The 25,620-nt window shown below is 40.0% G+C and overlaps 1 protein-coding gene across 5 annotated transcripts in view; it reads right to left on the reverse strand.

Moving 5' to 3' along the window:
• The window catches only part of LOC102682881 (uncharacterized oxidoreductase ZK1290.5), an 83,306-nt gene that overhangs the window by 46,873 nt on the left and 10,813 nt on the right, over positions 1 to 25,620 (reverse strand). For all 5 annotated transcript variants that reach the window (XR_011190394.1, XM_069194262.1, XM_015339290.2 and 2 more), the window contains exons 2-3: positions 8,049 to 8,297; positions 3,307 to 3,408 (exon numbers count right to left, since the gene is read on the reverse strand). Coding sequence is in view for 4 of the 5 variants with exons in the window: in XM_069194262.1 (XP_069050363.1) it covers positions 3,307 to 3,408; positions 8,049 to 8,297 (351 nt within the window). In the remaining variant the exon portion in view is untranslated. The remainder of the gene's footprint in view (positions 1 to 3,306; positions 3,409 to 8,048; positions 8,298 to 25,620) is intronic.

A 25,620-nucleotide genomic window follows, 5' to 3' on the forward strand; every position in this document is an offset into this window, starting at 1 on the left:
AGGCATTCAGTCATAATCCCACTGATGGCAGATTCACATCATTGACTCCTTAGCCAAGCACAGACACCAAATGTCTGTACCAGTGGCTCTCTTGCAGTTTTGAACAAGAAGAAGCTTCTGAAGCTTCTTTTAGCTGCAGGAAGCCAAATAAAAAGGGAAATACAAAAATTGAGCTGTGACATTATACAATATGTATCAACATATCTATAGCACTGATGTCAAGCACAGGATGGCAGAAAAAATCAAATGGCTCAAGATAGCTGTGTTTGACAGAGGAAAAAAATAAGTCATTATACAGAATGTGTTTGGATTTAGTTATTTGTAGCAGTTTAAGTGATTGTTTCTCCAGAAAATATGCGTTTAAAGTGCAGTGTTTTCAGCAGCTTAAAGATGGTTTGGTTTTCCAAAAACAAAAATGTTTTAAATATTTAGATGGCAGCTTCTAAAAACTTGCAAGGTAACAATGTTTCCAAGTCAATTAAGAATTTTCCAATATTCAAGCCAGTCACTGAGTAGGAAAAAACCTTTTTAGAAACAGTTCTTAACAGTATATTTTCTGAAATTCCAGATACACAAACAGCAGCAAAAGTGCCTTTAAACAAGGAAATGTTTACATGGAAGTCTTTCCAAAACAAAAGAATATTTGGCAGCTTAGGTGGTAGTTGTTGAGGCAGCAACATCAGTGTAACGGTCAGAGGCCGTTTTGGTTCTCAGTGGCTCAAAAGGGGAGAAGGGGCACTTTTCGGGACAGGATTTGTTAGAGTATCCTGGACACAAATTAGTGTTCGCTTGTATTTCTGTGTTTTTTTTTAATTTACAGGAAGTTTGGATGTGACTTCAGAGGCATTATAATATTCACTACTTTGGCAAAAAAATGGTTGTCCATAATTGCTCATTATGTTTGATTAACAGACAAGATATCTTTCTGTCTCCATCTCTTCCTTTCCTCTTTCCATGTTCTCTTTCTGTCCCTATCTCTTCTTTTTTCTGTCTGTCTCTACTTATTCCTTTAGTAATTCCTTTTCTCATCTTTATGTTTCCATCTCTTTAATTTTGCCCACTTATAAAGCAATATATCTCTATTATGATTATGTACTGGATATCTCTTGAAACTGCTTAATTTACACTACTAAATGTTGAAACATTATTACTAGCAGCAGATGATCATTTACCTGTTCGTCTGCAGCTAGTTGTGACCCAGTTATGAAGCGATGAACTTCATTTACCTGCCTCTCTAAATTCTCTCTCTCTTTTTTTCTTCTTTTTTCTGAAGGCGTGCTTTAACATATGCATGTTAACTATTTATATCAAATACAAAAAGACTGGCTTGACTACTCAGTTAAATACATTTTCTTAAGGAAATCTCAAATCTAGCTAGCTAAGTAGCCATGCAGACAATAACGTGGTGAGTTTGACGGTTTGCAGACTTAGAATAGATGAATGAAAATAGTCTTTCTTAAATACAAAGTTCTCAATACGACACCCTTGGTGTGTTACATTTGTACAGTCTTTTTGAAAAATCTGTGTATCTTCTCACTGTTCAAAAATGTTTAACACGACCTCCATAGGTGTAGTAGCCTACATTGCTTATCGCTGCTTTTTACAATGAACAGGAGTTGGGAACTTGTGCTCGGATTAGATCAATTAGGTCCAAGATTTTTTTTTTCCTAACGGGAGATACTAAATACAGTTTACAAATACTAAATACTAAATTCTGTACTAAATACAGAACTGGAATCATCAAGTGGCGAAAAAAAAAATGAAATTGGTTGGACTTTTTTTCTACAAGCAAAAAAGGGCACTTGGGCCAATGAGGGCAAAGGGGCAGGGGCTTGAGACACTATAGCCACCCCGCTCTGCACATCCCTGGTAAGGATTATAGGTCACTGACAACAAAAGAATATTACAAAAACCTGACCTAGCAGGAAAATAACTACTGAAAACAAAAAGCATTCTTAGCTGTTTCAAAATCCAATAAAGGGACAACAATGGAGTGACTGCAAACTTACATAAAATCAGGACGAAACATCAAGAAACGCACATGAAAGAGCCAGATTGTGAGTCTGATTTCTGGGAAATTCTGCTTCAATAACTCTTCCCAGACAAAATAGAAGGATGGATTAGATAGCGCTGTTATTTTGATGGTACATCATTTGATCAGTTAAGTTAAACAACAGCAAACTTCTAAAAATTGTACTTTGTGCCTCGAAGATTCTCTTTTCTCACAGCGGTTTAAAATAATAAAATACCATCATTTTCTTTTCTAAATTCTACAGAAGCAGTGGCATGTGCATAGAAACTAAACACAGTTGGTTGGCTAATACAACAGAGTTCTCCAGCACACTATCCAGCCAGAGACTCGGTAGCAATACATTGTGATCACGACAAGTGAGAGTAAAATTTGCTATACATTAAAATCTTATGGGAATAACATATATTTATTTTTAAAGAAAGTGCCTTTTGTAGCTATCCATTTTCATATGTGGAGTTGATGGAAGGCAGCTTCATGTTGCGATTTCTACTGTTCGCATGGAATGCTAATTGAAATCCCTGAAACAGAGGCCATCTGATCCTGTGGTAATAATAAACAAAACAGCGAAGCATAATCACCTGGATTTCTAGAGGCTGTTTACTCACGAGTAGAACTGGCAAGCAGTGTTTTCTAAAAAGTATTCACCTAACCTGCATGACCGCAAATACCATTGTATTAAGAACAGAGTTTATAATGCATTGATATGATTTTCCCCCTTTGATCCACACAACATATGCAACATTTAAATGGACAAAATATTTAAGTGTAAAATTTTTTTAAGAAAAAGGAAAAATTGAAACATCTTGTTTATTCGAGAATTCACCCTCCTGAGTCAGTACCTTGTCGAAGCATTTTTTACAGCAATTACAGATTCTTATCTGTCTTATATGTCTGTATTTAGAACTTGTTTGGTTTGACATTGTAGAGTAATTTGTGTACACTAGTGACAAAAAATTCCATACAAAGTATATACTGTATGTATTTCTATTTGAGTTTGTAACAAGGAATTGTGAAAAAAAACTCAGCCTTCTTGGACCCAAAGAAGGGTCCACAGCCGAAACGTTGTGTTTCTTTTCTTCTCTTTTCAGCATGGAATAAACCTTTACTTGTTCCTTTGCAGCCCATATGCAGGCAGACACAGCTACATACATGAACTAAATAAGGAAGAGGTGCAGCTATTGCTTGATTTTGAATTGAGCTAGCACACTTGACGAGTTTCTCAGTGGAGCTCAGGCTGCTCAGGCTGCCCTGCTATCAGAGTCGGACTTGTGTACCTTTGTCGTGCAACTCCTCCAGTGCCCTCCACGTCTCTGCCCGCACCTCCCTGTTGGATCTCCCAGGAGACATGCAGTCAGGCCAGTGCATCAAGTATAGGTCTGGAAGAGAATTTACACATTATTACACATCTATACCTTCTCTCCCTGATTTTTTGCATCCCATTTGGAATTTACACTAACCAGCTTGATGGCATTATGCTCTGCTGTTCTTTTCAGACTTGAGCAGACACTTTTTATAGACTAGTATTTTTCAGCTGGATGCCCCAATAGTTTTCTTCCTCTTGTAAGAAGGAAGTAAATTCAGTCAAAATAGAGATAACTGTTGGAACCCCCATAAAGCTGTGGGGAGTGAGCTGCGGCCCTCAGTTACTTGACCAGTACCTGCAAGACAACTGGTCCGGTAACAGTTTAAAAAGCAGGAAGCATAGGCTTCCTTGACTGGTTTTGAATTTGCTGTTTTGAGACAGAAGACAGATCTTCTGTGTGCAAACTACCCAGAGGGAATAGAAAGCTACTGTCCAAGCAACTGTGTTCCTGAGGAACTGTGAAATGAGAAATCTCTGAAATCAGAGTTCTGAAGTCTGACTCAGTGAGAGTTGTTTGAGGAGGTGATAAGAACCATAGCTGCTTGGCAATATTGATAGAGGGCCTTGCTGAAGTCTAGTTAGCAGCTCATACGGAGTTTATCTTTTATATTTGTTATGGTGGGGTTATATTTCTACGCACTTTTAACAAACCACACTGGTTTATAACTTACCGCCGTGTTGGCGCGTCTGTCTTACTAGTTTATAGATCCTGTTACGACTTCCTGAACCCTGGTTTGTCACACTCTGTACTGTACATTTCCTGGGAGCCAGTCTATCAATCAACGGACCGGACCTCTTTTTCAAAGAGTTTCACAAGGCCCCATGTTATAGTAGGGTCTATGGTAAAAAGGTGAATAACACAAAGAACCTCTGCCATCCCTGGATCTTATTCTACCTTATTCTTATCTATAGGGATCTTTCCGCTGCTGGGAGTCACAGTGCTGGTGGGAAGACAGTGGAGACTTGGCGTGTTGCTGCTGACAATGTCAGCTTGCACAGGGGTTCTCTTGTAGCTGTCTGACTGTATTCTAGGGGTCCTTAGGGAGAAAGGTAAAGGGGCTTAAAGGGGGTGGGAGAAGGGGTTTTGCATTGGAGGGTGTTGCATTATATTTTCTTGCGTTTGAGGAAAAGTCCCTAATGAATAAAAGCAACACATGAAGGTACAATATCACACACATGCACAGGTAGTTCATGATTTACACGGCACGTGTTCCCAAACTATGTGAAATGTGAGTTGTGAATCCCAAGACTCATCTGGACTGAACAACTATCTACAGTCATTTCACTACCTTCAGCCTATTAATTGCCATTTATTTTAAAGCATCATGAGTAACATTACATTTTTAATACTTACTTAGGTTTTGAGCTGATTATTAATTTTAGACTGCTTTTTAAAATTATTTTATTGAAGGTTTAAAGTTTTGTTTTTATACATGACTTTAAATTAACAATACTGTAGTTCCTTGCTTTCTTCATCGACTGTGTTTTTTATTCCGAGATTTGCCCAGACTCATCCAGCTGAGCCTGTTAGTTACTGTGTTGGCTGTGCCTCGGTGCCTGCTCCCACCATGCAAAGCCTGCGCAAGCCGTTTTTATTGACTTACTTTATTACTTTATTCTAATGTGCAGAACAGCAGTGGAGGTTAGGACTGACCTGGAAGGAGGTGCTGTTGGATCCTGGATAACATGCTGCAGTTGTGCTCGTGAGTCCTTCAAGTACTTCGCTCACATTACTCCAGTAAATAGTGAATATTGTCAGTATAAATGAGAATGTGTTGTCAGTTAACTCATCTGGTTAAATAAAGGACAAAAAATATTTTGTCATCTGTTACTTAGCATTTCCTTTTTTGGCATTTGGTATTATTATTACAGCAGTACATAGTGTCCTATTATAAATTAGGACTAAAACTCTTCAGCTCTGTTTTTTTTTTGGTCTACACATCCTTGGGCACAAAAATGTATAGGTTTATTACAGCTGTTTCAGATTATTTCAATTACTTTAAGCAGTTCTGATAGAGGTCCCAGGAGGGAGGGATCTGGCTTGTGGCACATTAGAGGTTAATTTGCCTTCACAGCTATTTATTGAAGAAAGACGTTTTTAAAATAAAAAACACTTCCTTCTGGGGCAGAACTCTGCACAGTAAAATTCCTGGGGCTGGGCTGAGCCAAGCACAACATGCAAGAGGAGAGCAGTGTGCTCCCCAGACCTGTCCTTCTGCACCAGGTCTCACCTGCAAGTGACTGACTACATTTTTTGACTAACATCACAGGTGTTCATGGCGGCACATCAAGTACATGTTCTTGACAATGTTGAGAAACAATAAAAAAGTAAACATGATGTTAGGATGTATAATATTGTTAAAAGCACGGAATGTTATGTTTACATTGAACAATGTACTACTATGCCCTTATATGGAATGCTGTGCTCAATTTTTGTCCCAGTGATTTATAAAAAAATCCCCGTGCATATTCCAAGAGCTATCACAGATCCCCGAGGGCAGGACCAGACTGTCTATAGTACCCTGGGAAAAATGCTTCAAGCAGCAACAGCAAGGGAGCTGCATTACACACAGGCAACAGGGCACACATGAGAAAAACAGGAACACACATGTGACACAATGCTCTGCTGTAAAAAGGCACTTCTGGTAGCCACAGCTGGAGTCATGCCAAAGCAGACTCCCATCACTGCTCTATGCAGGCTGTACATGCACCAGTCATCTCCACGGCAGGAGAGCAGCCTGCCAGTTTATCTGCACCCAACAGCTGGCCCCTCTCTTTCCTGTAAAGACTAGCCGCAGTCCTGGCGACCTTTAGTGCTCTGATTTATGCCTTAAAAAGAAGACATTGTTTACGTAGCGCAGGAATTGATTGACACAAGAGCAATAATGGGACCTTTTTTTGTTTTTAAGCTCCATTGTGAGCTGGAATTTTATTTTTTCAACATGTTCCTTATCTCATGAAAAAATCACATCCCAGAACAATGACAAAGGCCCGCACAGCTGAAAGTGACTCCCATAAAGACCGGAAGCTTTACTACACATGCTCCTTCAGCACCCACGGTTGTGGTTTCACAAAAAAACTCTCCAGTTTTGAACTGACAGAGTCCTGGAAAAAACACTGTTTTCATAATGACACCCAGCCTTTTGTGAGAATGTCTGCTGCCGAATTTATCCTTGTTCCTAACCTCTCATCCTGGCCTTTGAGACATTGTTACATCTAATTTACAGTGACTTCATGTTTTTTTTTTAAGTTAATATTGCACTTGCTTGTAACGTGAATATTATTAGACCAGCATTTTCTGAATCTTCTAAAAGGCTCCTGTAATTATAGCTACAGGTGCTGTGAGACGAACATAACAGAGTTAATACAGCTTAATTCTGTAGCAAAGGCTACATTATAGACAGGATTTCACTTGTTGTTAATCTGATTACTCCATCTTTTGGATTGTCAGATTTCAAATCTGCAATTTTTACTTTTTCCTCATTTATTCCATTTATTTAAGGCTTAAAATGAGCCACATACACTTGGTGGATTCTGTTTTTTTGCCTCAATTTTTAATTTTCCCATGAAGCAAATCGCAGAACTGAAACCTCATAGTGGTGAGGCAGGAGGCCTACAAGTAGACACATTAGCAGTCCACATTACATCTTCTGGACTACAAGCACCTTATTGCTGGAATTGTAGTAATAATAGTAATGATCTTGCATCGTACACAAGAAAGAGAAACAACGGTGTCATGCAGTAGCAAATGAAAAGGAAGCAGCAATCAGCATAATTGTGCTGAACACATGTATTGATTGAAGAGAAAACTAGAAAATTTTAGGAATGAAGAGCGGGCAGTGATGGACATTTTCCAGTATCAAAGTGCGTTCTTTCAGAGCAGTTCACAGTGAGACTCAGCACACTTCTTTTCCTTAAAGAACAACTACAGGATATAACTAAATAGTGAGGTTTTGTTCCCCTTCCTCCCAAGAAATGTGTTCACGGCACAAGACATTTCAAGTAAAACTAATCAGAGCCCTGCTGCAAGAAAAGTGACAGGTGTTTGCCACTTCCTTGCTTTGTTGTGAGGGGCAGGAGGTGGCCAGCTTGACGGAGTCTGACGCCAGACAGACTATCTCCCTCTGTATAACAATATGTTAGAATTAATGCCAAACAAGGGCTCAATTACCAAGCCCTTTAAGACATTTTTCAGCTTCAGGTATGCAACACCCTGAAGCCCGGTCAGCTTTATGAAGTTCATCAAGGTTGTATCTGAAAGGGAGACATCCAAGAGGAATCAGGATGCTGCTAGAAGTAATGATTACACAACAGGAGGGGTCGCTCTCCCTTCTAGAGCGACACATGACGCAATCATGCACTCAAAAGACAAGCCTTGTTTCACATGAGGAGAAGCATGACAGTCCTGCACTCTGTGGGTGTGTCTTCCAGGGCATTTTTCAACTGCAATGGCAGCACTGTTAATGGCACATTTGAAACTGGACATTAAACTGGCCTGTTGGAGTTGCCTCTTCCTTATTAAACTTCTAAACCCTCAGTGAAAGGTGCTGGGATCCTGGACTGCAATCACAGGAGCTGCATGTAGTGGACATCAATGGCTAAAGACACAATCTGAGCAGGAGATGACAGAGATGAGAGAGAATGTGTACTTACCTAGGTACTTCACCCCCAGCCTCCTGCAGGAGTCCAGGCAGGCTTGCTTGGCAGTCTGGTAGCCGTAGTCACCGGGCCACAGTTTGGTGGTGAGCCAGAGCTCCTCTCGCTGCACCCCACTCTCCTGGATCGCCTCTGCCAGCTGGGACTCACAGCCGTACCGCTTTGCCGTGTCGATGTGGCGAATCCCACATTCCTGCAGTGCGTACACCACAGCTCTGTGTGAATAGCCGCCGTGATGCGATGTTCCTGAAGGACACAAAGCGTACCCCCCAAGCAAACAAAAAATAGGATCAGATCTTCAAGAATGCTGTAACACGGTAATTGGGAGATTATTAGCGTCTGCAACATAACCTATTCATTCTTTAGCTTTTTTACCTGTAATAAGTTAAAAACTGGTGAAATTCTCTAAGTCAGCTTAGATAAAAGCATCTGTCAAACACAATGGCAATATTCTATGGACATTATCACTGGAAAGTAAAACAAGTGGATTTAATGAGCAGCATAACAATGCCTCAGAGACAGAGAACTTTTTAGTGTGGATCTTCACCGCTTCAGATCTCTGCCCCTTTGTGCTGACTGTGGTGTTCTGCCTGCTGTTCACCAAGGACACTGCTTGAACATTTACACACCCAGCAGAAATTTGTAGAGAAAAAGCAGTGGGTCTGGTTGACCTGCTGTTTTAATTAATGCAGCAGATAACATCGCAAATGTTGTGTTCTGCTCCCATTACTGCAGTGCAAAGTAGAAATGATTTGAGGTTTCTATCTCAAAGTACAGATGACCAATAGAGTAGGTAGAAGGTTGGGTGACACTCATGGGACCAGTGATTCATGGTAATAGTAAAGAAACATGGACACTGACTAGCATTCTTAGACAGGAATGCTCTTCAGTGCAAATTCAGGCCAGATCTGGGCAGGCCTTGGTGGACAAAGCCAATAGTGGGGTCAGTGCTGACTTCCTTCTCAAAGCTTAAGAATGTGAAGACTTAGAAGCAAATGGAAATCCACTGGGTTGTGTTTCAAATTTTACACCAAACCCTGGACACTGCACCACTAATGGATGATTTCTGTGGCCTGTCCTCTCCTTTCTCATTCCTTCAATGATGACAAACTACTGCTGTAGGTTCTCTAGACTGTAACTGTTTCATGCATTTTTTCTGCTTGTGAAAGTCACCATGGTGTGATTAAAGTCATGTTTCCAGCCCAGGACTCATTCCTGGCCTAGACTTAGCCTAAACCTTAACTGACCGCAAAAAGAGTGCTTCAGTTGGCAGTTTAAGTACATATCTGTTCTTCTGCCTTCAGGATCAACCGGCTTTTGAATATTGTGTCAGAAACGTTATTTTCTTTTTTCTCCATTTAGAATCATCAGTTATTTTTTGTCACAGGCAGCCCTCCAAACCTGAAAGCATGCAGAGCTCGGACAAGTCTTTAATGCGTTTGTTAAAAACAACTCAAAAACAAGTCTGTTATCAGCAATACTCCTCCAACTTGCTGACTGTCATTCTTTACTTCAGCAAATATCACATCAAAGAGAACACAGCTCTGCTGTTTAATACAAAAACAAGAAGCACACTTATTTTTATTATGGAGGCAGAACCTTGCCTCTATTTACACGAAGCCGTGTTTACCGATTCACACAGTGCTGCTCGTAGCAACCATTCCTCAACAGTTCTTGAGAATTAATCTCTTTCTTTCATTCCTACTAAGGAGAGAATGGGAGACAACTATAGCTTTTCCTGTCTCTGCCTATGGACAATCCAGGTTCGATATTTAAAAACAATTATGGAAGAAACAAAGTGGGAGAAGAGGTCAGTGAGGAGATCTTTCCAGTGTAGCGCTCACCAGACCTCACAAGCTTAACTGGACCAATTCAAGTTCTCTTCAAAGCTGTTGCCTGTTGATGATATAAACAGACTTAAAAAGCTGCAGGATACTGGTCTTCATGGATGCCCAAATTAAAAACAAATCACAGCTGCAGAAATAGCATATAATCACACATTTTCAGAAATGCCTGTTTACAAACTTTACAGAGATAAGTTCAAGTACTAAAATATAATATGTATAATCCTGGGACTCTGTTCTATATTATTTCAGTTGATAATTTTCATGCAAATAAGTGTCCCCTGGAGATGAGCAGCCACTAAATGTGGGAACAGAAGATGAGGAAAAAACACATTACCAAAAACGTTCTACCCAATATAGAATTTATTTTGCAGCCAGCCTCAACTTCCAAATGCTTGGTTGTTTATGCAACACATTATATAACAGCAAAGGGATTCTCAGAGTAAGCCTCTAACTTCTAATGAGCACTCAGAGGCACCAAAGAAAGGGAGGCCCTCAGTTCTTCTCCTGCTTCTGTGGTTACATAGACATCTCCAATTACAGCATGAAAGGAATTCATTCAGCACTCATGGACGTGAATACATGGGCTTTGCATACCTAATGAATTTTACTATGAATACAGAGAAGAAAAGAAAGGGAAAGTCACACTGTTCTGCATGTCTGCTGAGGAGTAGCCTCTGTAGCGTGTTGCTAAAAGAGGAAAACCATTTGCATGCTGTATGCTTTTCTTCTGATCTTTAGTAAACAGGTTACATAAATCACAAAGCTTTCAGAACAGAGGAGGGTGCTCAGCTATTTTTGATTTTTGAATATGAGAAATTTAACCACATCAGGATTCCCCCTGAAACAGGGCAACTGTTCCTCTATAGTTAGTTCCTCATGTTCACAGCCCCTTCTGCTCTCTGTCCTCAAGTTCCATTGGGGCCTTTGGTTTTGGTCTCCATTTTGAGGCCTCCTTCAGATTTTATGAAAATTTGCTGCTAATTGATCTGAGGAGCCCTTCTAGCTATTTCTGAAAAGATACCAGAGTATCAGCTTCAACAAAGTGGATAGGTAGTTTCTTTTTATGCAGTACAAAAAAGGTTTCAGTCATTTTAATCTATCCTCACATGACAGACATGTAACTGGTATCATTATATACCATCAGTGTAACTATATATAATATAAATCTAATGCAATTTATAATCCAAATCATACTAAGAAAGATTTTACATTATTTTATTTGTACGCTAACATTGACAGGTACTATACAGATTGCATCCCCTACAGCTAGGACATAAACTCTTTCATGGCATTGTTGCAGTCCCTCTGAACACCAAAATCCCTTGATGTCTCTTTCAAAACCAGCACCTGATTGTTTAAAGTCCCAAAAAGGACAGGGAAAAGCAAGAGGTATGACCCTCCCCAAGAAAGTATGTAAGAAATATAACGTTTTTTAAAAACAGTGAAATTTTGGATTATGTAACACTGTATGTTTTAAAAATCTAAATCTTCTTCATCACCCAGGGTCTTCACATAGGACAGTCACTTCATGCCCAGGCTGGGAATGAAAGTCATTATGAACTGCTGGTGTTAATTCTAATGAACTCTCTACTCTGCTGGTCATTCTAGCACTACATTCACCAGAATCTGACAAAAGTGTTACTGAAAACTGTCAAGTATGGAGAGCGACAATGAATGAAGGGGATAATACCACTGTATATATGGAAACAGCCTTAAGAAAAAGCTAACTGAAACATCAGCATCTTCATGCACTAAACAGTATACAGTATATGGTACAGTATGTATGGGACAAGGACTACACTAATACCATATCAATCATATCATATCAGTTTTATCTGGATCTGCTTATTTGCAAAAAGCAAATGTTTAATATGAAAAATGTATACTTAGCTTAATGGGAACAAGCTCACAATTTTAGCTCTTATGCAAATTTTGAAAATGCGTATGACCACTCATTTTTTGGGAAAATTCAGTTTTATGCATAAATATGAAGAAATTCAGCATCTGTGCACAAAAATCAAATACATGATCCAAAATCACTTTTAGACTTTTTGTTATATTTATATCTCTGGATCAGATTAAAAATTCCAAAGGAGCAAGACTTCACTGACGTACCAGTACAGAAACCTCTATTTTCTTCAAACGAGCTGAACATCGATGCAGCCCTTGCTGGGAAATGACAGTAAAACACTGCTGAATTTTGAAACAGGAGATGGAGGCACAGATGGTAAAAAGGGGCTTTAAAGAGACTGGGTGAAAATGAAAGCAATGAGCTTATGCCAAAGAGAAGAGAACTCTCCTGAAGTGGTCAAAGGGGTAGCAATACGTTCAGTTTTGGCATATTTTTCTTTTATGTTAGTAGGCAAATCATCTGTCTATTTTGGACCCAGTTAGACATTATTTTAACAATGGAAACATTCAACATCAATTAGAAACACTATCAGTGATCATAGTGTTGTGCTCTCTCTCCTTTCCTCTTGCTATCATTTATTATACTCAAATGATACCTCATAGGTGATGTTTGAGACCTTGATCAGATTTAACAATAAAAAAGTTATGAATTGTTTCCATGCTGTATATACTTTATACTTTTTCATATATGAAACATCCAGAAGTAATAGGTGCAGGAAACTATTCACTTACAAACAACACTTCTCTTTTTTTCACTAAAGGGCAGCCCTTGCTGAACGACACACAACTGTCAATCTGATCCCATAGGTCGTGAGGAATTAATTCACCTCAACCGAGGGGGTTCTAGGGAAGCCCAGAGTAGAATTTGGCCAAGACACCATGGCTAGCACCCCTGGTCTTGGTATCTGTTATGGTATCTGTTATGACCTCAAGAAAATCAATCAAAGCACCTCTTACAACACATCATTTCCTGTCACCATATTTGGGTAGTCCCAAGTGAAATGCAGTACCTACAGTTCAACACTCCTTCAGCAGCAACATGATATTGCCTCTGATGTCCTTTATCAAAACACTGACAGCCCCAGTCATGCTGAAAACCTGAGATGTGGCGAGATCCTACTTCAAGAGGGTGTAGCTGCTGCCTGCACTGGGGCTCTCCATGGAAAAACATTAATGAGTTTCTCATTTCCTAATATCCATTAATGTTATCATGTTCTCCATTATTTTAAGATCAGGAATTTCTTTGACTCTGGAGAACTGTTAAATAGTGAGAAAAAAACATTTCCAGAGCAGTCTGCTTCGCAACAGTAACCAATAAGGAGTAACCGTGGGAGAAAACTGTCTGGTGAAGGAAAATATCAATTCATCAGATGGATAAAGATAACAGGATCCTTCCCAGTAGCTTTCATTTTAGTTACTCTTCCCAAATGAGCTGATTGGAATGATAGTGTTTATATACCTGACTCTAATTGGAAGTCTCAGATGTACTTCATCAAGGCCCCTCTCCAAGGTGCTCAACAGGAGAAGTCAATAACTCTCTCCATGAGTCTGCTGAAGTTTAACTACTGGGGGGCTGATCCACTCAGGCCTCTGCTGAAGATGTGAGTGGTTTCATGTTCTGAGGCAGTTGAGACGTACAGAGCCTAAGCCACCAATCTCCAGGAGTTCCAGGAGGTTCCAAAATCATAAATGGAGATGAAGTCAAGGAAGGAATAAGCACAGAACTCAGTAGACCAGCTCACGCCCTCCTCTGCAAAAACACCATGTTCTTCAGCCAAAAGCAAAAACGAGAGATTGCCGTCTGTAACGTTCAGATGCAGAAGTTTGTATGAGGCAGCATTTATAGTGAAATCATTTATAAGGAAGCATGTGACAGGGAGCCCAAAGGCAGTTAACATGTGAAAGCAAATGCATTGCCTTCTACACTCATTGGAACCATCTTCTCATGGTGAAGACAAAAGCATACACAACCCAAACTCAAATGATCTTTTTCACTCAAACTGGCCAGGAAAGCACCAGTGCCTCCCCCAGCACAGCTGTAATTATTATGGCTTAGGGTGATGTCCAGACACGAGGGGTACATGCAGCAATGACTCCTACAGAGCATCAGGAATGCTGATTAGGCAGGCTAAAAAGATTTTAAGAATGGTAACAATTTCAACTTAACTAATTTAATGAAAATTAAATTTCATTAATAAATAATGTTTGGATTAGTAACTGCATAGGCAGTAAACTGGGCATCTTCCAAGACTGTATATGAGCTACTCAAGAGGGCAGAGGTTTAGCTGTGAAATCAAAACAAATATTAAGCCTTTCTATCTCATGATGAAATCTTTGCTAACATAACTAGTGTTCAGAGAGAGAAGACAATTTGCTGAACTAATTTTAAACTGTCTACATCCTACAAGGAGTTTTAGAAATGTTTTGTGAGCATCTTGTGAGGCAAAAAATTAGCTTCTACAGTGGTGTGAAAAAGTGTTTGCCCCCTTCCTGATTTCTTATTTTTTTGCATGTTTGTCACACTGAAATGTTTCAGATCACCAAACAAATTGAAATATTAGACAAAGATAACACAAGTAAACACAAAATGCAGTTTTTAAATGAAGGTTTTTATTATTAAGGGAAAAAAAAATCCAAACCTACATGGCCCTGTGTGAAAAAGTGATTGCCCCCCCTGTTAAAACATAAATCAACTGTGGTTTATCACATCTTTGGAAAGCTGAGTTCAATTTCTCTACCCACACCCAGGCCTGATTACTGCCACACCTTTTCTCAATCCAGAAATCACTTACAGTAAATAGGACCTGCCTGACAAAGTGAAGTAGACCAAAAGATCCTCAAAAGTTAGACATCATGCTACAATCCAAACAAATTCAGGAACAAATGAGAAACAGAGTAATTGAGATTTATCAGTCTGGAAAAGGTTATAAAGCCATTTCTAAAGCTTTGGGACTCCAGCGAACCCCAGTGAGAGCCATTATCCACAAATGGCGAAAACAGTGGTGAACCTTCCCAGGAGTGGCCTGCCGACCAAAATTACCCCAAGAGCGCAGTGACGACTCATCCAAGAGGTCACAAAAAAACCCACAACAACATCCAAAGAACTGCAGGCTTCACTTGCCTCAGTTAAGGTCAGTGTTCATGACTCCACCATAAGAAAGAGACTGGGCAAAAATGGCCTGCATGGCAGAGTTCCAAGACAAAACCACTGCTGAGCAAAAAGAACATAAAGGCTCATCTCAGTTTTGCCAGAAAACATCTTGATGATCCCCAAGACTTTTGGGAAAATACTCTGTGGACTGACGAGACAAAAGTTGAGTTGAATGTAATGGTGTGTGTCCCATTACATCTGGCGTAAAAGTAACACAGCATTTCAGAAAAGGAACATCATACCAACAGTAAAATATGGTGGTGGTAGTGTGATGGTCTGGGGCTGTTTTGCTGCTTCAGGACCTGGAAGACTTGCTGTGGTAAATGGAACCATGAATTCTGCTGTCTACCAAAAACTCCTGAAGGAGAATGTCCGGCCACCTGTTCATGACCTCAAGCTGAAGCGCACTTGGGTTCTGCAGCAGGACAATGATCCAAAACATAGACAATGATCCAAAACATACCAGCAAGTCCACCTCTGAATGGCTTAAGAAAAACAAAATGAAGACTTTGGAGTGGCCTAGTCAAAGTCCTGACCTGAATCCGATTGAGATGTTGTGGCATGACCTTAAAAAAGCGGTTAAGGCTCGAAAACCCTCCAATGTGGCTGAATTACAACAATTCTGCAAAGCTGAGTGGGCCAAAATTCCTCCACAGCGCTGTAAAAGACTCATTGCCAGTTATCGCAAACGCTTGATTGCAGTTGTTGCTGCTAAGGGTGGCCCAACCAGTTATTAGGTTTAGGGGGCAATCACTTTTTCACACAGGGCCATGTCGGTTTGGATTTTTTTTTCCTTAATAATAAAAACCTTCATTTAAAAACTGCATTTTGTGTTTACTTGTGTTATCTTTGTCTAATATTTCAATTTGTTTGATGATCTGAAACATTTCAGTGTGACAAACATGCAAAAAAAATAAGAAATCAGGAAGGGGGCAAACATTTTTTCACACCACTGTATATCGATAGGTGAAATAAGATTATCCAAAACTCCTCTATTTTTTTTCATGAACAGAACACAATGGGGGTGAGCAAGCAAATTCTAGACTATTCTATTCTAGACTAAGCTTTCAATCCTGCTTTGATAGCTGTTCAGTTTACCTCTGTAAAATTACATGCACTTTTCATGTTAGGCTCTCTCTCCCCCAGCAGCACATCCAATCCACTCCAGAGCTGTAATTTAATACACACAGCACATTAAAAGTTCTACTGATGCTGTAAACCATCAATTTATGCAGCACAGTCGATTGGAAAACCTGTAGGATTAGTAATCCTGGTATATGTTGCTTCTCTCTTCTGCTCATTAAAGACCCCTGTACCCAGGCCCCTCCAGTGATAAAAAAACAATCAACAATTATCTTTGATATACAATGGAAAGCAATGGGAACAAGGCAGGGTACACCTGGATGGGATGCCAGACCATTACAGTGCAGGCAGACACAAACTTACACACTCACACCAGAGGCTGTGTTCTTAGAAGCCAATTAGCCTACTAGTATGTCTTTGGACTGTGGGAGGAAACCAGAGCACCTGGAGGAAACCTATACAGACACCGATACAGACACAGGGAGAACATACAAACACAGACAACACCCCAGGTCTGGAATTGCACCCAAGGCCCCAGCACTGCAAGGCAGCAATTTTAACCTCTGCACCACTGTGCTGCCCTCACAGAGGTAAGTGTATGGTGGAAGCAGAAATATTTTTATTAAACCACCTCAAACAGGCACATTTGCAGTGTCATTAGGGATGAAATCAAAGGATGAGAGCTCAGCAACGTCGACACTTCTAAACTCGAACAGAAAATAAGGTAAGAGTTGTGTAAAACTGTTTAAACAGTTGTTTATGTGTAAAAGACATGCGTTTTATTATTTTATTCTTATAATTGACACCATTTGCAATTTCATAATTCGAAATTAAAGTGGGGTGTTGAACAAAAAAACCCCAAAAATGTACACTTTTGTACAACTGCACAAACAGAAACATAGGAAAAATACTCCTGTTCTGGAATCCTTCCTGAGATGAGCAAACAGATTCATTCCAGGGCTTAAGGAAATGTACTGCCTTGATAGTGTTCTCACTTCAAGATGAAAAAGGTTCAGTCCTTCCAGCCTAAGTGCAGACCTGACCAAGTATTTAAAATCCTCATCGGGAACAACAAAGACGACCCAGCAGACTTCTTCAGTGAGCGGTGAAACATGAACCAGAAGCCACAAGTGGAAACTATGTGGAAATGCATTTTAAATCCAGAACAGGAGGTACTTCTTTACAAAACAAGGTTGTGGGAGTATGGAGCAAGCTATCCAGGCATGTTGTTCAAGTTGATACCCTAGCTCAAGAAACAGCTGGAGGAGAGTGTTAGATCTATTAGCTCCTAACTCCCAAATGGGCTAGACGGGCCAAATGGCTTCTTCTCCTTCCTTATGTTTTTAGTACACTCCAGTACAGTGGACTGAACATCACTAGCAAAAATAATACAGACGTCAGGTGGAGTATACGCTCCAAAGCAGCAGTAGCACACAGGATCTTCTTGCACTTTCTGTATAACTTCTGCAATTATTGAACGCTGAACCCTGGTGCAGTAAAGCATCGAACTGAAATGTCATTAAACAGGAAGGCAGAGCCATGCCGCTTTGCAAAGAGACTATTAAATGTAGAAGTTTCACCTTGACCACAAATAAGTTATAATTAGATGGTGCATAAGAAATGCTATAAACCAAAACAAAGTTTCAGAATTAGAGATAAAATCAACCAATTAAAACACAAGGCATGCTAGACTCCCCGCTAGTGTGTGGACCAGAAAGTCAATTTAGAATCACATATTACACAAAAGAAAACTGAGAGAACGAAAGCCAAAGTTACATTCCATGCAGACAAAATATATCTTACAAAGTTTTAAATCAATAGTGAACATACTGAACTGCACATTTTGATAGAGCTGTCTTCTCAGGAATCACAGCGGGAAAAAATTGTAAACGACAGTGTGGGTGTACTGGTTAGAAAGCTTCCTACCAGACTGATTTGTTTTCTAGGAGTTTGTGAGACAGGGCAGAACTTGATGTGCAAAAATAAACCAGTACAATTACTAGATGGGCCAAATGACCTCATTTCTAACCTCTCCAACGCCTCAGCTACACGCCTCTGATGGACTGGGAAAGACACACCAGAAGTGCTATTATTATTTTTGGCTAACCAGCTAATATTTTAATTCTCCTAAGCAAGCATCCAAAAAGTTCTGTCATGTCACTAGTATGTAGTACATTTCTCTGATTCATTTCACAATTTTTCTCCAACTTGCCATTGGTATATTTTATACTGTATATGGTATAAAACAGGTTCACAAACCTGTAACAGAAAAAATGGAATTAGTATGCAATAAGCTTCTGGATTCTGTGCAGTATAACGAGCAGCAGTGAGTGGTATTTGGAACGTGTAACTGTAAGGCTGTGGGTTCAAATCCCAGGTGAGACACTGCAGAAATAACTGAATGAATAAATGAATGAATGCCTGAGCTCTGGGTGTAACTCTGGACCTGAGCTGCTATCTGCGCAGATTTTGAATGTTCTCCAAGTGTTTGCGTGGGTTTGTTCCAGATGCTCCAGTTTTCTCCCACAGTCCAAAAATATACTGGTAGGTTAATTGGCTTCTAGGAACACAGGTCCTGGTGTGAGTTTGTGGGTTTGTGTCTGCCTGCACTGTGATGGACTGGCACCCCATCCAGGGTGTACCTGCCTTGTTGCTTTCCCGGATAGGCTCCAGCTCCCCCCCAGCCCTGTACTGGGAAAAACGGTTAGAAAATGGGTGGCTGGATAAATAAATGTAAATATTTCTAGAATCTTTTTTTCTTATTCTGATTCCATAATGTCATAAAACATCTCACATAACTTTGGAAATTTTTTTTACAGTTCTGCTGAGCTTGTTAATTACTGTAAGAAGTGCATGTTTGGAAGAGCAATGGTTTAGATTAAATTCTGATTCTTACTCAACGTTGAGTTCAGTAATAAAAGCCAGTATTCAAGTGCTAATGATACTCCAGGACCACTTTCCTCAGTTTACGGCTTGACTAGGCTCAAAATGAGTGAAAGGGTGGCACTTTTTACAAGATCTATATTTACAGGCATATGATTTCCCTTCTGTATACCTCAGCAAAAACATCATTCCTTTCAATAAAAAAAAGTGTGCAACAATATGCTTCAGCAGGTTCAATTTTCAGTCCTGAGGACAGGGCCTCCCGTTGTCCAGATGTGACTTCATAGGGGACAACTCTCCCCTCCAGACTGCAATTCATTAGACCTAAGGACTGCCCCACTGATTTGTTTTAAAACTCCAGCACTGCTACTCACTTAGATAACAGCTAACACCACTTAGCCTCGGTAACTGAGGTCCTATTTATTGTCACTTGAGAAAATGTGTGCTGTTAAACCTTACTCCTAGAGAAATACCTAAAATGTTATACTTAACTGAACAGTCTGAATAAAGAACCTTGTAGATTCACTTTGTTGTGTTTCAGGAACTATTTGACAACCTACAACATCTTTCTCAGCTCTAGCAGACTGACTGAGGAATTTGTAGTCTTTAATGTCCACTAATTTCACTTTTTCACAACTGAATTTTGACTTGGTTCTTCTTTGGTTTGTATTGCTTTGAAAAAGGGAATAAATATAAATTACTGGTCTAGTGGTTTCATTTCTGTATTTTAACTGTTCCAGGTTTTCAGGAAATTATTTTTCTAGTTATTTGTATATCAATTAGTTACCAATTTGTGCTTTTTTGTAAGGAGCACGTTTGTTGAATCACAATGTCTCACAACTTTTCCACTCACCCTCCCTCCAGCTTTCTTGATGGAGCAGGACACAGAGATAAACAGTTAATGTCCATTGGATAGCCTGGCGGGAACATACTCTGGAATATCTGTGATGGCTGACTGGTCACAGACAAAGCCCCTTGCAGAAGATAGAGCCCGGCCATTGCTGGCCACCTCACTGCACAGCAAGCAGAAGACTACAGAGCGCTTACATAATAATTTTCAACAACAATAAATTAAATAATATGGAATCAATTAGGAGTGCATGAAACAAAAGATTTAAACTTCATATGCAAATGACTGTTTACCACTCAAACCACAGCTAATGTTTTCATTAATAAGTTTTATTAAGCCCTAAAAAGAAATGTCCCAACTCTTCTATTCACTGACATTAACTGTGCAGATTCTTATGAAAACTCTATAACCACCCTTACCTCACACCTTATAAGCCTGCACTACAGTTCCTTGTCTCGTTTCAAAGGAAGTACAGAAGACACACCTGCTTCAAGGGTTAAGACACTTGGCATAAACTTAGGCTCATCTGCTTTCTCTTGAGAATTATTTTTAATTTTACAGTAAATGTAATTTCTTCACTGAGCTTGAAGATGCTACCTATGAAAAGTCCTTGAACAGAGACCCCACTGAAGTATTCAAAATTGTCAAACAGATTGATGAAGTCAACCCAATGCACATCTTTAGAATGCCCACTGTAATGCTAACAAGAAGACAAAAGTGAAAACATGCATGTGGAAGTAGATTCAAAACTAAGAACAGCAGGCACCACTTTACACAAGTTTACACAAAGGTTTGTGGAGGTCTGAAACCAGCTGCCCACTCAAGTTGTTGAACCTGGATTCTTTAACAAAATGGCTGGTGAAAGCATTGGCTCAGGTAGCTACTTGCAATCAAATTAGCTAGATGAGGTGGATGATCTCCTCTTGTAGTTCTTCTACATTCTTGTTCTCTTTCTACTTTTGTAATTGATGGAAAGGCATGCCTATACCATTTTGCATCAAAGGGAAATGTGGGGGATGGGGATGAGAATTTGGAATAGCTATACAAAATAAAAAATTAATTAATAAAGAAATGTGATCCAGGCAGAGCCATCAACTAGGCAATTTGGGTAACAAACCCCCCCCCCCATCCACCCTCACATACACCCTGTCTCTTATAAGTGCGCATGCGTGCACACACACTGACACTGGTGGACAACAGGCCAAATCACAGACAATCTCTTTCTCATTCGCATTTTCCCACCATCCTGCGAAACATTCTCATTAACAACCAAATAGTTCTCAGACGCTATGCCGGATGGTGTCTCCCTAGAAACCGTGTGGTGAAGGACTGTGGCTTTCCTTTATTGAAACTTGCAGCAGTGAAAAGGCAGATATTCTGGCATATATCAAATCCAATTTCCAGGGTTCACTAAACCCATTCAATTCTGGACAATGTCTTGTGACTGGAACTTTCCTTTTTTATGGACTGCAGAGGAGCACCAGTGGAAGGCAGTTTTACAAGCAGTTTTTAATTACCACCCACCCTTCCCCCGCCTCCTCACCCTTCTCCGCGCTGAGAAACAAAAACAGTCCATACGTCTCCGCCGCTCCATAAACAGTGTTAACCAGGAAGAACCTGGTTAGGAAATGACCCTAGCTCTGGTTAGATTCCAGTTGTTGTGAAATTTGCACTCATTGTCTTCAGTGCATTCCTTGGACATGGCAACAAGAACAGTGACAGTTCCTGATAAATTGCCAAGCCTTATTAAGAAGGCTCTCCTGCCCTGGCCTGTCAGTGAAGAACAGTTCAATGTATACATCCCTGCCAGGCCTCTCAAGGTCAGCCTCTCTGACTTGTCATGTCTGCTGCTCACCCTCTCCTAGTCTCTTGCTCCCCCATGCAGACGAGGAGAAAGAAACACCAGAGGCTGTCTGTGGCTGTCTGCGCCGCTTGAAGACAGCATTCAGCCAGCTCAACTGTCCAGGATCGCCTCCTTATTAACAATTCAATAAATGATGCTGTGGTGCAATTTTTTAACACTATCGCTACAAAAGTCCTTGGGCACAATGTTATCTAAAAAAACAAGTGGCAACTAGTTTTATTTTCACCCTCTGTTATGACACACTGAGACAAGATGGGGCAAGCATGGGGAGCAAAGCAGTCTCAAATCTAGTGGCTAGGCTGGATGAATTTGCACAACAGGGACTATGCAGCTACAATGATCTCTAGTACTTCATCCTTAGGTTCAGATTTCATCTTGCCTCACCTGAGTGCAGACCAGGCATTTTAAGAACAAAGGCCAAGCTAGCCTTTTGAGAAAAAAAAGATTTGATCTTCCAGATAAAATCCTTTCAGACCAAATCAAATCCACAAGACCTTACCAAGCACGATGTTGTAAAGTAATCTTAAAGCTTGCGACGTCTAGTTTTTGATTGCACTGGTGGGAATATTTTTTCCTCTCTCTCTCTCAACCTACAGTAATCAAGCACAGCCTGTTTTAACCACAGTGGCTGCAGTTCAGATAATTACCTTTACAATAGGAAACTACCGAGAGCCATTTATTTGAAAATCAAATCTGAAAGGTACAAGAAATGCCTAGTATTAGAAAGGGATTAAAAAGCTCTGACAGTGAAAACCTATTTGGCCAATTAGCACCACAGGAAATCTGCCCTCTGAAGCACAAACAACAAAAAAACAAAAACACAAGACCAATATGCTCTACATTCCACACATAGCTCTGCTAGCCCTAACTACAGAGAGATTGCTGGTGTTGAATTTCTGTTTTACAAGTGAAAGGCTCTTTTAACATCTGCAAGTACTTTAAGTGGCACATTGTTTTCAAAAAAAGGTTTATTAGTTCACCACTAGTCCATCCAGAATAATTTAATTTCAGTATCCTCCCACAGAACATAATACACTTAATGGAAACTGTTACAGCAAGTTGTGGTCTATAGGTTACAATCTAAAGGAGACTCAAGACTGAGAGAATGACACTGCTGTTTTCACATGCTACAATGCATTGCTGTGAATTCCAAAAAGGAAGCAAAAACATCTGCTTTCTAACCTTCTGAACAAATACGTTTCACAAAAAAAATCTGAATTGCCAATTATTTTCTCTTTTATACCCTCCTAATTTAAAAATATTAGTTGGCTCTCTGGCAATGATTCCAGGTCCCATTCCATAGAACACAAGATGTGGACACATTACCGCCTGACAGGTGAGGTAGTGCCAATTGGTAGAGTGGAACATCTCTCACTGACATCACTTCCTGCCCGCAGGTGCCCGGCCAGCTACAGGAGTCACTGCCATGTCAAGAGCTGAGAGGCCCTGGCTCCGCTTTCCTCTGTTGGACCCTGCTAATAGTCGACTCGAGAGGATCTGTATAGTCCTGCACATCATTGATGGAGTATTTACCCTGAATTGACACTTAAACTGCGGTAACAGTATAGCTTTAAAGGATTTATACTGTACATCCATTTGATAGCTCTGTGAGGAACACACAATGCCAAATTCAAAACAATTGAGTTACCTACTTTTTATATTTAAATTAAATGATTAAAATGAAGGTGTGCATTTAAAACCATAAAGTGCACTACTTTACCTAAAGTATTGTGGGAATAAGGAACAAGCCACCCAGCAATGGTGTTGAGGCCGAGTTCTTGGCTTCTTTCAGGACACAAAGTAAATGAGATCATCGGAAATTTACTACTAACTACCAAAAGGGCTAAACTAAAGGAAAACTTTACAGACTGCTACACTACCCCATTCCTATAAGTATTCTTCCTCTGTAGATTTTTGATGAGAATAGTCCAACTCCCATTGTGTGTTTGCCCCCAGACAATTATCTGCTCTTTTATTTTCCCCAAGTCCCACAGGGAAACAAACTAAAAATGAGAGCCTCATCCCAGGGGGTAGTGCTGAGGTGTTAGAGCAATGATTTATTATCTTTCCACTGGGGGTTCATGTCTTTGCTCTCCCTACCCCCCACAAAGCCGGAGCACAATGGCCTGTGTTGGTGATGCCTGGACCATTTAGGGCACTGCTGTCACAGAGCCTGTGAGGAGTCGCAATTACAAAAGACTTTCGCCTGCTGGCCTCATTCCCAAGATCTTGTGCTGTTTTTGTCTGCTGCTCAAAGGGAAGAAAAATCCTTTTACAGCACCTAAATGTGAGTTCCTACAAAGTACAGGAAGCAATGGATCCACATGAGGCTTAAAGAAATCTGTTTCATGGTGCCGTGATGGGATCCTTTATTCCTTTATTTTCAAGATTTTTTTTATCCCAAGTGGAAGAGTGAGTCTGCAAAAATACGAAAAACGAAAAGCCCTCTGTCAAGCTCCAACACTACAAGTCTAACAGAGGGCAGGCCTTGTCTGAACCCTGTCGCTTGCCTGGAGATCTCTCTGAGCACAAATTCCAGCTTCACAGATTCTGACGAGATACCCAGTGAGCACAGTACCTCTCAACAGGAGGGGAACAGCCTTTTCTATTGCGATCAGATTACACATGCTCACCGCAAAGCACTGTCTGCCATGTTTAAATGGGGAAAGCACACATATGCACCCGAACCTGACATTTCATCATAAGAGTTCATAGCCTGAGACCACTGGACCCCATTGTATGTCACTACAATTCCAACAGCTAGCCAGGAGAGGAGACAAAAACTAACTGCACAAATACAAAGAGTGAGACAACCATTCTTGTCAGTAAAAAACGACTCAATAAAGCAATTCATGTCACTTTTCTGGTCACTTGTTCTCAGAACATTGAAATGCCTTGTGAAGTTACCTTTGCCCACATCTTACTATAATTTATTAAAGTAATCTAACTAATCTCTTTGTTTAATCTATTTCAAATGAGTTTTTTAGTGCATTATTCCTGTATTTCAAGATATTAGTGCTGGAACATAAGGAAAAATCTCCCATTATATAGATGAATTGGGTATGAACTGGTCCGGCAGGTACACTCTAATACAGGACCTTATTCATCAGTTGTTCACTACAGCAATATATTGAATTTACACCTGTTTTTTCCCATAAGAAGCAAACAACACAATAATCGTGCAAAAGGCAAAGTGAATCTTTCTGGGTGTTTGTTTGAGAGTCCATGTAGGCCACTGCAATGCTTAGCTACATGAGGAGTTTGTTTTTACTCCTGAAAAACAGGCACGAAACATGACGGAAAATGCTTTAGGGCTATGATTCAGGGTGTGAAGAAAAACAGTGAAGTTCATCAACATTTCTCAGAAAATAAGATTGCAGTAAACATAACAGAAAAAGGGCAAAACAAAGACAGATCAGATGGCAAAGCGAGAAACAAAATTCATATTAAATGGGGAGGTAATTCCCACCCAGGAGAGCCCCTGAGGTCCAGTCAGAGATGTGGAACAGATCCCGGACTGACTGTTTTTCAACCAGCTCTGCCCTGAATGGAAAACATGAATCTAGGATTCAGTAACTGCCAATGTCTGACAATTCTGGACACAGTGTTGTTTCTTCTGAACTTTGATTTTCTGTATTGGGATGGTAGTATAGTGATTTCTAAAACAGACATAACATAATTACAAACACAGCAATTTTATACAATATATAGAACAACATACATAAATAGCAATGTATTTGCATTTTTCAATGCTTAATTTTATTTTTTCACAGGAACATTAGCAGACAGTCTACAGGTCAAGCAGTGCCTTTTTGCCACTCCTGTCACTCTACCAATTGATAAACCATTCCAGTACTGCTGTGAGGTTCTTTTCCAAAGTATTTTCTTCTCTCACTCACTTTAAAGAATTCACTTCTATGCTACCACACACCTGCTCTACTCTTAAACATAAGAATGGTTAGAAACAAGAGGAGATCATT

The sequence above is a fragment of the Lepisosteus oculatus genome, chromosome 9, assembly GCF_040954835.1.
Source record: "Lepisosteus oculatus isolate fLepOcu1 chromosome 9, fLepOcu1.hap2, whole genome shotgun sequence".
NCBI classification, from domain to species: Eukaryota; Metazoa; Chordata; class Actinopteri; order Semionotiformes; family Lepisosteidae; genus Lepisosteus; species Lepisosteus oculatus.